Here is a 13705-nt window from a genome sequence, read left to right as displayed (position 1 = left end):
CGGGGATAATACCGCGGTGAGGAGGCTAAGTCCTACGTCTGACTGTCATAGACAATGGGATTAAAGTAGACGACGCGTGTGAGGTTTAAACAGTCCAGCTTAAGGTCTTGCATCACTAAAGGGCGCTGTCACGTCTACCAGTGAGGACGGGATCTGGTGTAACTGCTGACGTGTTGGAGCAGCTAACCTGAGACGAACCGGCGTTACAGAGGCGGCGGGTCAGGGAAGTTTAAGGCATAAGGCTCTCAAAATGATTTACGGCGCGGCTGCAGTCAGTGGCCATTTAATATACTGTTTAATATTTTCAGTTGAGCAAAGAAAAGAATGTGTCTTTTGAAGCTATCTTAGTATTTAATCTTTAAATATGCCCTGCAAAGTACTTATCTTGGAATGAGGAGCTGTGCTCTCCATACTTAAGTTGCTTAAATAATAAAGACACTCAGCAAAACGACATCATTCCTCCGTGTATTTTAATGCAGTTGACCTGACTGCTCAGCATTATCTCTCAAAACGACCTGACTGACTGAAATATTCATAATGCACCTATATGAGAAAGACTAGCAGACTTCGGACCATCTACCTATCATAAATAGCTATAGGACAACTAGAGGCATTATGCATGTTTACATTGAAATGATGCTTTACTTGATAATCATGATAGATGATCTGAAGTAGCTACTCTATTTGTTGTTAATTTATACTTTAGTGATAACTTAGTTACTAAGTTTCTGTGGCCCCTCAAGTAAAGTGTTACCCAGTTATTTATCCAGCCCCCCTGTAGCAATCTGGGGTTAGGGGCTTTGCTCAAGGGCTCAACAATGGCATTAGTCTGCCAATCCAGGGATTCAAAGCAGTATTCAAACCAGACATTCCGATAACAGGAATAGAGTCCAAACCCACTGAGCCAAACACTGCCCCAAAAAACATAGATTTTATAGATATAGATATGGAGTACAGAGAGGCTTCACTGAGAATTGCATGAAGGGAAAGTTCATGCATTGCGGTGTTAAATTAAAAGCCCAAAAAAATGGACGCGATTGGACGGTGCTTGGTCACATGACACAGTCATCCGCGTTCTATACTGTCCCAGAATATTTGTTCAGGCTTTCGGGATTTGGATAGAATGGAAAAGGCAACTAAAATCTTGGAAGGTGTGCAAAATAAAAATGGACTTCTCTAATGTATTCAGCCCAGAATAGTTAACATAATAAGGGAAGTCAGAGAAAGTGAATTACTTAGTGGAAAAAGGGTTATGAAAGCGTATAACCCTGGACGTACTCTTCAACTCCTGATATCAGTAGAACTAATTCCAGTTTACTGTGGGTAGTCTCCAAACCATAGAATAATAGTTATTTTATTATAAGGATAACAAAGAACAGGTCTGCCGGATAACCTTGTCATATTTTTGATTTTATTGTATTCTTCCTAATCCTATTACTTTTACAGGATTCATGCCAAAAGTTGCTCTAAAATCTTTTTCTGTGTGGTTTGAAATTTATCGTTTCTCATTTGAGTCATTTTCATTCACAATACAAAGCCTGATGATGCTATACACTAGCACCAATTCAATTAGAATTCATTAGAACTAATAGAATTCACATAGAATTTTTGTACAATCAGTGCTCTCTATTCTTTAGGGTGTAGCGTATAGAAAATGGGTTTTGGGCAGCGGGTGGAGGAGTGGTTGACTACATTCATAGCTCGTAACTTAGAATGAACTCATAACTCAAAGACTGTTTGCTTCGGTACTTGGTCCCCTAACCAGGGTTCTTAACCTATGAAACGGTAAAAGTTACAGCTGTACAAATGCATGTGAGGTGAGTTTGGGTCAAAAGAGCCCATTAAGCGAGCAAATGAAAAGGCAGGTATGAGGTGTGCTGCTTTGCACATAGCAGGGCACCTACTGTCTAGACACTCTGGCAATCACACTGAATCTGGGTTACGTGGACTTAACAATCAGCATTCTTACAATTCCAGAATTTGAGGAAACCCTGAGCTAAAGGAATTATTTTCTAAAATATTTTTCTATATTCTAAAATCTATCTATCTATCTATCTATCTATCTATCTATCTATCTATCTATCTATCTATCTATCTATCGGTCATCATTCATTTTCTGCACAATTACATTAGCAAAATTATCTCTATGACAACTTTGGACCACCAAAATAATTTCATAATAATCAATGTCCCAACAAAATCATACCATACTCTGCCTCAAGGGCACAGTAGGGGCATGGATACCCTGGCAGATTCAGGGGGCCCAGCACTTTACAGGGGCCACAGTAGGGGCATTGATACCCTGGCAGATTCAGGGGGCCCAGCACTTTACAGGGGCCACAGTAAGGCCATGGATACCCTGGCAGATTCAGGGAGCCCAGCACTTTACAGGGGCCACAGTAAGGGCATGGATACCCTGGCAGATTCAGGGAGCCCAGCACTTTACAGGGGCCACAGTAGGGGCATGGATACCCTGGCAGATTCAGGGCGCCCAGCACTTTACAGGGGCCACAGTAAGGGCATGGATACCCTGGCAGATTCAGGGAGCCCAGCACTTTACAGGGGCCACAGTAGGGGCATGGATACCCTGGCAGATTCAGGGGGCCCAGCACTTTACAGGGGCCACAGTAGGGGCATGGATACCCTGGCAGATTCAGGGAGCCCAGCACTTTACAGGGGCCACAGTAGGGGCATGGATACCCTGGCAGATTCAGGGAGCCCAGCACTTTACAGGGGCCACAGTAAGGGCATGGATACCCTGGCAGATTCAGGGGGCCCAGCACTTTACAGGGGCCACAGTAAGGGCATGGATACCCTGGCAGATTCAGGGAGCCCAGCACTTTACAGGGGCCACAGTAGGGGCATGGATACCCTGGCAGATTCAGGGGGCCCAGCACTTTACAGGGGCCACAGTAAGGGCATGGATACCCTGGCAGATTCAGGGGGCCCAGCACTTTACAGGGGCCACAGTAGAGGCATGGATACCCTGGCAGATTCAGGGGGCCCAGCACTTTACAGGGGCCACAGTAGGGGCATGGATACCATGGCAGATTCAGGGGGCCCAGCAACTGTCAGGGGCCCTTGAATACAGAAATTATACCTGAAATGGGGTGGGTGACAGTTTGTAAAGGGGCCCAAAATTTCTGCCTATGCCCCAGTGCAGCCCCCCCCCCCCCACCCCCAAGTTAATGCAGTGCTCCTGAGTTAGCCTGTAGGACTAACTATAATGACACAATGCTATTCCTTCTGTTAGTATGTCATCAAAATTAGTTCAGTGTCAGTAAAAGTCACCCTAAATGAACTTAATTAACCATTATTTATGTCTGTTAATATCCAGCCTCTCATGCCTGAAGGAATCATGTGGCAAAACTGAATCTTCCCTCTGACTGCATAGAAAATACCTTGGAAAAATTATGAATTACAAAATTATTACCAACTATTACAACTATAAACTATAGAACAAAAAACGGGAGGGACGCAGATATACCATCAAATTGTCAGCTCAAACCTGGAAAAAGTGTCTTTTAGTTTGAATTAATGTCTTGAGTGCCGTATTTTCCAATTATTCAAAAAAACATTCAGAAAACAATTAAACAGGAGAATGTAGCTAAACAACTTGCGTTTGGGCCTCCGCAGTTGGATGGCTCTGGGATTTTTGTAAGCTTTCCAGAACAGGCTTCCGCTAGGCGCTAACTTTGACAAAGTGCACAAGATTGCAAACAAATAAGAGAATAAACGTTTTTAATTAAATTGGCTTAACCTGCCGTGCTTTAGAAGCAGCCGAAGCCACAGGATTCTCTGAAGGCAAGCAGAGACGTAAATTTGCATAACATTCAGACACATGGAGATCACAACGCCAGGCCAGTTTACAGCAATTATGTGCATTTAAGACTTGTTGAGGAGTCGTATAATAATCCTTTGCCCCTCTGGGTGATTCCTTTGTTCAAGCTCCTGTCTTCATGTTGACTACTTCAATAAATCTGTTTTTTTTTTCTATTTTCAAAAGATCCTTAATTGTTTTTTTTTTCTTTTCTTTTTCAGAGAGTTAAGTTGAGACACGTCACGCTGGAAACAAACAGAAATAATGAGCTGGCTCATAGCATCTGGTTAACCAAACTGTAATTTCTTCCCCGAGAAGGACTCCTGTATTGAGCATTTGTTTACCAGAAAGTCACGCCGCATGTGCAAGATGATAGAGCACGAGCAAATCAGAATCTCCCTGCGTGACTTGCAATCGTGTGCACATGCGAACAAGTGTGAAGGCAAAACGTTCCTCAGTGTTCGGGAAAATGCCCGAATGATAGACAAATGGCCGTTTCTCATAAATCTCAGAAACATGGACCTCCGGAACCAGAACTGACACGATTCTATGGGTAAAAATAATTTTCTCAGAAAAAAATCTTTCAAAAAATTACACTGTGAAAAAGGTCAATCCATCTCACAACCACTTATCCGGTCCAATGTCTGTGGACAATTATCCAAAATATAAACTGAACAAAGTAAAATATGGGTAAAATATACGTAATTCCAGAGTTCTTGGTTTGTACTGATTTCCTTTCCTTGTCCTATTACAGATACTTTTTCATTAAACGCAAAGTACTCATTATTTTTAATCATTACAGGTTAGCCTATCTATAGCAAGTCATGCAGAATTATGACCTAGATTGTTTATTTTGCAGATGTCGGTATTCTCAGTAACTTACGTCTAGTCATAACTAGGTTATGTCTTTTTGGGATTCAAACCAGCAACCTTTGGCTGTACACTCTGTTGGCCTCTGCATTTAACCATATCGTTAAGGACCCTGACCAAGCCGTAATCTGAGAGAAATGCAATTAGGCTGATATGACTTTGAATTTATGAAAGCTGTACTGTAAAAGTAAGAACAGAAATGAAAAACAACCCCCTGCCCCCCCCACCCCATTTATGTCTCCAGTTTGAATTTTTTCAATTTTCTCCCTTTATCCAAACACTGTGAAGCGGCTGCACAGCAAAAGTACCTTATTTTTACTTCAAAATATTTTTCTTTTGAAAGTTGCCAGCGGAGGGTTAAAAAGCCCTCGCAGTCTGTATTCTGTCAGCAGGATTGCAAACCGTCATACCAGCTGAGTAAGACTGAGTTGTGTGGCCCTTGTTATTTTGTTGTGTGAATGTTAAAAAACTGTCTTGGGGCTCATGACTCACTGCTGCGATTTAATTACAAACAAAGGATATCATCATTCATTAATAGCTCCCGCTTTGCCATAATGTCAAGCTAGCAGGCAGCACTTCTGCGGTCCTTTGAGACAGTAACATAAAAAACTGCTTTTGATGTAATTTCTTTGAATGTTATATTACTAATTTTCTCCTTGACGAGTGACTCAGACTCCAGCTGAGCACCGACGACAAGACGACTCGTCCCCCCCCCCCCAACCCCACCCCCCACAGCCTCAGAGACACACAGTAAAAAGGCAGAGACAGTGAAACAAAGCACTAGTCTCTGTAACTCCCCCCCCCACAAGAAGCAGTGAGTCAACAACTGCTAAAAGAAAAGCGGACGCCTTTAGCGAGGGCCGGGTTCTGCTGGTCGGCGGTCCGAACGCCGGTCCGCACGTAACGCGTGGATGAAACCGCCTCCCAGCATGCTCGATACCGGAGACGTCAGAGCTTCCGAGTGGCTGTGCGGCTCGTAGCGGTCCTGTCCCGAGTGGCTGTGCGAGGGCGGCCCGATATGCTTCGTACTTAGAAGGTGTGATTTACTGGCCTGCATGGGGGCGCGCGGTTTTTTCCCCGGCGTCTCCAGCGGGGACTGCATCCGCATAATGTAGCCTGTCAGCCGAATAGCAGGACAGGCATCCTGTTCAATAAAGCGACAGTTTTACTGCTGGGGGTGATAACAAGACCCAGGATTAGTCACCAGCCTTGTTCCCCTCCAGACACGTCAACGGGGACAGACAAAAGATGGCTTCAAAGGCATCGGCGGCACAATACCACTACGATCTCTCGCTCCTCTCCACCCCTCCATACTCTCCAATGCCTGTGTGATTTCAGAGGCATTTAAACCACCTGTATGTATTACCTCTCTTGTACTGTATGTGATTAGGGCCTGTTTGCTGAGCACTGTCCCACCAAACATCTCTTTGTTAAAAGCGTCGGGGGTGACAGGCTGACAGGTCATCCCCTGCGCGGTACAGCGTGGGCGTGCCGTTCCCACTAACGCCACCCTGCTTTTGTGCCCTGCCGGGAAATACGGGCTTGTGTTTGTTGCACCCTGCCATGTTATTCTTTAGTTCAATTTCAGGTCCCCAGCTTTGGTCTCGTAGAGTGAGGGCAGATCTGTCTCACAGCATTTATTATATATATATATATGTGAGTTTATATATACATGTGTGTGCGTGCGTGTGGATACAGACATTGTAACAGCGTATCTGTGTGTGTGTGTGTGTGTGTGTGTGTGTGTGTATATATATATATATGCGCAGCAGGTAGTTTTGTGGTTAAGCACACAAACTGGTACCCAGATGACGCTGCTTTTGTCTCTTAAAGAAAGTTGTATAAATGAGTAGAAATTATAGGCTGCTTTAGATAAAGGCTGCAGCTACGCATCTAAGTGCAAACAGCTGGGCCAGGGTGATAAGTGCGATGCACAGATCGGCCGCTCACAAGACGTTAACGTAGCACGTAAACACCGTGCGGAAAACAATGCTTAAACGGTAATTTCTAGAAAATGAATCTAGTAAACACAGCAAATATTAAGCATACCATTTAGAAAGTAAAAATGTGCCTCTGTCTAATATTTCTTAAGAATTTGTAAAAAAAGTTTTGCAAACAATTATATATTTTAGTTTAATCTTCACGTTGAATAGTACAACATGTGCAGCGATGTCCACAGTGCACTCATGTGGCTTAAGCAGACATTAAACCTTTAAGTTCCTTTAAAAATAAGACATGAGTCTTTTCTCTGACAGGCAGGCCTGCCCCTCCCCCGGTGAACTGAAGCCCGGACACCTTGGCACTGGTTATCATGAAAACTTAGATTTGAGACTCCATGTGTCTGAATATGATCCAAGTCACCTGTCACACACATTATTTACAGCGTACACATATAGAAAGTGCCCTGTCCTTAGTTTTTATTAAAAGCAGGAAAGTAGCCCAGTGTAGATATGTTGTTATAGTTAAAAGGAAGTGTTTTGCTTTTAGGTATATACTGTAGGGCTCAGGAATATTATTTGGAAGTAAACCCCCCCCCCCCCCTTGGCCACTCCCCCTTTTTTCTTTTATGAGGTGTCACAGATAAAGTGCATTTTGGGCACTTACACAAAAACACAGTCTGAAAGAGTCTGGCTATGTGAGCGGCTGAAAAGCACATTGAAAAGTGACACAGACACACTCTCTGAAGTAATACAGACACACACTCTAAAGTGACAGACACACTCTCTGAAGTGATATAGACACACTCTAAAGTGACACACACACACTCTCTGACGTGACACAGACACACTCTCTGAAGTGATAGAACCTCTCTGAATTGATAGAGACACTCTCTAAAGTGACACAGACACACTCTCTGAAGTAATACAGAAACACACTCTAAAGTGATAGACACACTCTCTAAAGTGACACAGACACACTCTCTGAAGTAATACAGAAACACACTCTAAAGTGATAGACACACTCTCTAAAGTGACACAGACACACTCTCTGAAGTAATACAGAAACACACTCTAAAGTGATAGACACACTCTCTAAAGTGACACAGACACACTCTCTGATGTAATACAGACACATGCTCTAAAGTGATAGACACACTCTCTAAAGTGACACAGACACACTCTCTGAAGTGATATAGACACACTCTAAAGTGATACAGACATATTATCTAAAGTGACACAGACACACTCTAAAGTGACACAGACACACTCTCACTCTCCCTGTGGCCCTCAGTCTGCCCGCTCACTCACATTATTACTTGTAACTCTCGGGTGTGTTGTGCATATTTCAAAGTCAAAACCTCAGTTTTAGGATATTCAGCATTCCTGTAAAGGTTAAATCAATATGGGGGGTGGGGATCTGTCAGTTTTCCTGCATTGGGCAGAACAGACAGTGCCTTGTTTGTGGACCCATGGGTTTCTGAATCAGTTTGTTATGGCTGAACCAAAACGGCAAACGGCTACCCAGAGTCAGATCTGCGCGTTTCCACATTAAATCTCTCGGCTGCCTGTAGCCTCTAGACTTTAGCTTCATACAGAATGAGGTTTCAACCTTCATGTACATTAAATGTGATCCGGGGACAGAATCTACTCCTTGGGTTAAAAAGTGACTTGATGTGTTTACATGTGTGCGTGTTATTTTAAACATTTTTCTTAAACTGTATGATGTAAACACGGTAGTAAAACATTATTCTGAAATTTTAGATCCCTTTATATTTAAAAAAATAAAATAAAATTGAGGGTTACAGTACACTGAGTATACTCGTAGGTGGGTCATTAATGGTGGAATTACACTCCCTATGAGATTTTTGGATAAAATAAACTTCTGATTAGTTTGTAAATTATACCCTGGCTTTAGTTAGGACTGTGGATGAATATTAATCTGATATATTAGTTCTGGGTACCATAACAATGTTTAACTTACTTTTTTTCAAACAGTCTTTGTATGTTGAGGAAGTTCTGTTTAATTTAACTTCAGGCCCATTCATTGTTCCCTCATTAAAATGTTGTATTTGGCAAGAGGCGCATCTTGAGTGTAGTGCTGAATTAATTCGGGACGTACCCTTCTGATTGGCCTGGTGTTTCACGGCCTCACCGGGACAGTCTCCAGGCCTTAACCTGAGGTGACACACTGCGGTAGAGGAAAGGCTGGACTGAGGCTCCTTTAACGTTCGCTTGCGCTATTTCCACTACATTTTTAGGGTAATGATAATAGGTTCCTAACCATTCAGTCAGAATCCGGAATTAGCTTCAAAAAGAAAGATACTGGTGATGTGATTTTATTGGACAATTCATATCTCCCGCTCACAGTAATAAGGGTTTCATGAAGTTAGTTTTGGAGACTTTATTACAGACAAAAAGGTTGGAAGTGAATAAAAGCCTAATCAATTTCAGGATGGAGAAATACAGAATCCCAGTCCAACAATTCCCTTGGGAGTGAGGATGAGAGGCTGGTGCAGTCTGTGTCCCAGCTCTGTCAGAGACTCTCTACTGACCTGGACCCAAAGCACAGACTAACTCCATTCAGACACACATCCTGACTTGCGCTCGTGAGAGTGTGGCCTTCCGTGTATCTGCAATAAACTGTATATAAACAGCCCATGAAAACTACTTATACGATAAAGAGCATATTAAGAAATACAGTAGCAATATGCCAGCTTTGCCTGAATCACTCAGACTGAATGTGTTGTTTACATGTAAGATGTAAACGTGTTTGCAAAAATGCATCGCTCCTTCCAGAGCTCAGCCCGACCCGCCTGCCCGAGTGCACCGTTCCTGGGCCGCTCCGGCTCTGAAGGCATATCCCTATGGGTGGGTGCCGTTCCCGGTGCTCTGGGACTTTCCTCTCCATTTCCAAATCCCCCTGCCCTTCCCGCGTGTGGAGAATGAGGACGTTTCATCTACTCGCAGATGAAAATGAAGACCTAAGGACTGTGCTTATGTAGCTGGACATTCTTTAGAAACACACATTCTCTTCTATTCTGAATTACCTTTAGAATGTTTTTTTTTTTTGTCTGGAGTCTTTTAAATTGGTTTATTATATTACTTTATTTAATATTCATTTTCCATACATAATTCAGCTTTATAGTTTGCTAAATGCTAATCAGGTTGTCATATCTTTATTTTTTACAATGAAGCGAGACATATATTTAAAAACTGCTTTAAAACAACGATTTAGATTCAGACTGTTGTTAAAATGAAAATGTCTCATATAAGCAGTTGTTGGAATCAATGATTACATTTTAAAGCCTATGTAAGTGTATTTTTTTAAATGTATGTCCACACCACCAAAATCTGAGAAGATGACTTTAAAAGAACACTATACGCACATTTATTTATGTAAAAACGCAGACCATCCCAGCGGACAACCCAAATTAAATTTGATCCCATTCTCAGTTAGTTTGTCCTGGAGATGCTGGTGTTCAGTGCACGCAGCGAAACCTGCGGTGTTAAATTTAACACTGAGAGTGTTTACGCAGTTCCTGCAGGGCTGTGTAAACTCTCTCCATGTCAAAGTAACACTCTCGGTGTTAGATAAATGCTGCTACTCTTGCCATGTTACTTTTTTTTTTGTTTCTTTCGGACAATTCAGATTTCAGAGGCAGTGATATCAGGCCTTCTCTGAGACAGTGTGAAGCTCCGAAACGACACTCACAGCCATATTGTGTTAACATGGAAGAAGGAAGGAAGAATATTAGCCTAAATTGTGGTCGTCTCTTCGTCAGGCCGACCCGGACTCTGGGCTCCTTCTGACCCACGCTGCCAGCTTTCTTTTAAATGTTGAATTAACCTTTGGCATCATCTCTAATAATGTGGGATTCTGAAACGTGTACCTCTTGTTTTTGCTCGCATGGCCGGTGCACAGGTCATATTCCTGCCGTCAACACTGTTTTTCTTTTAGCGCGTCTCGCTGTGCTAACAAATTAAATGAATTAACGCAGCGCATTCAGCGCGTCCTGCGACCACCGAAGGGTAAATGAGAAGCATATGGCCAGAGCATTAGCGAGGCTCGGTAATTGATTAGCAGGGGTTAAAAATGCCACAGAGAGCACTAACATCTGTAATCCCTTTTTCCCCTCTTTCCTAAGGATAGACTAATGTCCCAGGAGTCTTTTTACCACTCCAAAAGCACTCTGAAGAGTCCCGTCAACAATACGCAGAAGTCTCGTCGTTGTGATACTCTTTATGGGCCGCTGACACGGCCTGATTTTCATCACTGCCCTGTGTGTCAGTTTGACTCAGGCAGGTGTAGTTTACCGAGACCATTTAACACGAGATGCTGTAGGCGTCTCTGAGGCTGCCTGAGTCTACTGCTGCTTTTGGAAAAAGTGCGACACGGCGCCTGAAAACTGCATCCCCATCGCGCCTATGGAACTCGTGGGACGTATGGATTATCGCCGAGAACTTCAGCCTTTCCGGGACCCCTGACTGATGGTACCACAAGCAAATCAAACAGCCAATTAAACACTGTCATTTAGGTAGGGGAAACACCGGCTTGTTGCCTGCAGTTTGCTCAGTCCAAACTACTCACTGTCCTGCAGTGATGAAGTCTAACATCCAGGCTATGTGCATTGAGCTGTAGAAATGAAAAGTTTGACTTTAAAATAATTTTTCACCATCCAAGGCAACATGGGGAGAATACTGCAAGTGCAACTTGGCATGCATGCTTTAACGTAATGAAAGCAAAATCTGTGACATAGTATGTTTTGTCACAAAAAATTAGAAAAAATAATGTCTCTTTATCTTAAAACGTTTAAGTTTTAATTATTTTATATTTTATTTTGTTTTATTGTGTTTTAATGAAGAAAAAAAATAACTTCATGCACCACTAATATTCGTTTTAGTCATTCATAAATGTCAGCAGAGTATTATTAACTTGTATTACTTATTGGTTTCTGTTTACATTTTAAATGATTCTGCTGTTTTTACATATGCTTGTTATTTACAAGAAGAGTTCTTAACTCCTTAAAATAAATGTTTCCGTCTGTCCATTTCAAATGTAATCTACATTCCCATCGCTATAAAAAGGATGGCTTTTTCCGTCTGATTTTAATAAAGCACCATTCTAACAAAATTCATTTTTATTTCCAAAGCCTGCTTCCTGGTCTTATTTGTAAAAGCCAAAATCAAAACTGAGCTGGTATTTTACTCAAATGGGGCCCTTTCATTTTTAGATGGCTAAAGCATATGTCTGCCCCTTTCAATATTTAATCGCAGTTCATATGTTCGTATAGTTAAAACTGTGAGATGATTTCATACAAAAGGTGAAAAGAAAGCTTCTTCCTTCTCAGACAGTTCAATGACATGTGCATGCAAACATATCCTGACTGCCATCTCCTAAAGCAACAAGGAGTGTTTAAATGTCAAAATAAGAAAACAATTCTGTCATTGCTCTCACATAATCAAATGTCTCGCACCTAGATCCAGAGTCTGTGGGAACCTCAGTTTCCATTCAGAAACTGTCCCCATCTCTCACGCAGGCTAAGGTTGCATGGGTGTGCCAGCTGAGCATGTTTGCAAACAGAAACGTGGTAAAAGACGGGCATCACCAGGGACGCCTCTCTGTCCACATGAGATACCATCTGAGCTCTGCCTCTCCAAACTGTCTATTGACCTTAGTCGATTCATTTGCCTGTGTCAAGATAACTGCTGAATAGCCATAACCTGAAACAGATTTCACCAGAGGGAAAATAATATTCAGGAGACTTACCCCAAAAGAAGTTTTGCTGGCATGGTGTCACTGAACTGAAAAGGCTGTTAGATGCCATAGCCTGTTTTACTTATTCTTTTTGGTTTCAGTGGCCCCTTGGTAAGTTCTAGAAAGACAAAAAAAAAATACTGCATCAGGATAAGGGGGGAAAAGCAAAAATAATGCTATGTTGTATCAGCAATTAGCATGGTCACAAATAACAGGCAGGTTTTACAAAAAAAGAGCGAGAATATGCAGAGAAGTACTGTGGCCGTGTTTTGCTGCGCAGACCAGTGTGGTCAGGGAGTACTTACTGATTGTTCGCTGCGTGTGACTGGAGGTGACCTGGGCGGCTTAACCATTTACTCGCCGGGGGCTCCCTGCCGTCGTCCTGGAGGAGAATCTCGGCACCGCACTTGTGGTTCTGTGGTTGTTTGTGAGGCGAATGAAGCTTTCACACAAACCCAAAAGGCATAAGCTTTAAAACGCTCTTTTTTTCCTCCGTGTGCTGTTACTGGAGAGCCTGGGTCATGTGCTCGTGACATCAGAGCACAGGAGTTAAGTGGGACTGCCTACCGTTGTGGCTTTTTACTCTTTTTTTTTTTTTTTTGACAAAAGCCTCTTGCAGCAGCAGCTCTTACTGGCATCCAGAGGGATGCAATTTCTGAATGCATGTGAGTCATGGGTGTTTGGTTGGGGGGGGGTGACTGGCCCTAGGGGGTGGGGTGCAGATTTTGTAAAAGCTGATATGATTCATAGACGCTCCCCCCAGCTCCCTTTTCACTTCCCCCATAGATTCAGAGCAACTCCCACGTGCGAGAGTGTGGCCTGGACCCCCGTCCTTTTCGCCTGGCCGGGACGGCTCCCCACGCTGGCTCCGGGGGGCGATGCCCGATGTTGCCGTCCAGGGTCTGCTTCACATTTGCCGGGTGGAGAGCTTCCCTCTGGTGTGCTTGCTGGCTGCCCCCCCCCACCCCGTTACTCTGCTCCCGTTACTTGCTCTCCCAGTTAGAGCTCTTACCGAAGTGACAATCTAACCTGAAAGCCTGCCTCTCTCTCCCCCCCCCCTCCGCCTCTCTCTCTCTCTCTCTCTCTCTCTCGCGCACTGTTTTAGGAAAGGTTCTCTTTGCCCTGCTGGAACCTGCACTCGTGTTCCATACGTCTCACACGTCCCGAGCCACACAGGACCTCTTCTTTGGCAGCATGTCTGCATTTGGCCAGTGATCATTTCCTAAATGTGTTTACATTTTTTTAAAAAATTCAAATATGCAGGTTTTAAAGTAGCACTGAAGAATGTGGGGAATGTTTTTAAAATCTGAGTCCTCGTAC

At 43.1% G+C, this 13705-nt stretch overlaps 1 protein-coding gene across 3 annotated transcripts in view; it reads right to left on the bottom strand.

The window, feature by feature from the left end:
• Positions 1-12821, bottom strand: part of LOC111837672 (runt-related transcription factor 2-like) — a 55126-nt gene extending 42305 nt beyond the window's left edge. For all 3 annotated transcript variants that reach the window (XM_023799932.1, XM_023799947.1, XM_023799955.2), the window contains exons 1-2: positions 12691-12821; positions 12398-12503 (exon numbers count right to left, since the gene is read on the bottom strand). In XM_023799932.1, coding sequence (XP_023655700.1) covers positions 12398-12455 — 58 coding nt within the window. In that variant the 5' untranslated portion in view covers positions 12456-12503; positions 12691-12821. The remainder of the gene's footprint in view (positions 1-12397; positions 12504-12690) is intronic.
• Between the last annotated feature and the right edge of the window lie 884 nt (positions 12822-13705).

The sequence above is a fragment of the Paramormyrops kingsleyae genome, chromosome 19, assembly GCF_048594095.1.
Source record: "Paramormyrops kingsleyae isolate MSU_618 chromosome 19, PKINGS_0.4, whole genome shotgun sequence".
Classification (NCBI taxonomy): domain Eukaryota; kingdom Metazoa; phylum Chordata; class Actinopteri; order Osteoglossiformes; family Mormyridae; genus Paramormyrops; species Paramormyrops kingsleyae.
Note: the sequence above shows the minus strand (reverse complement) of the source record. Positions and strands in the feature narration are given on the sequence as shown.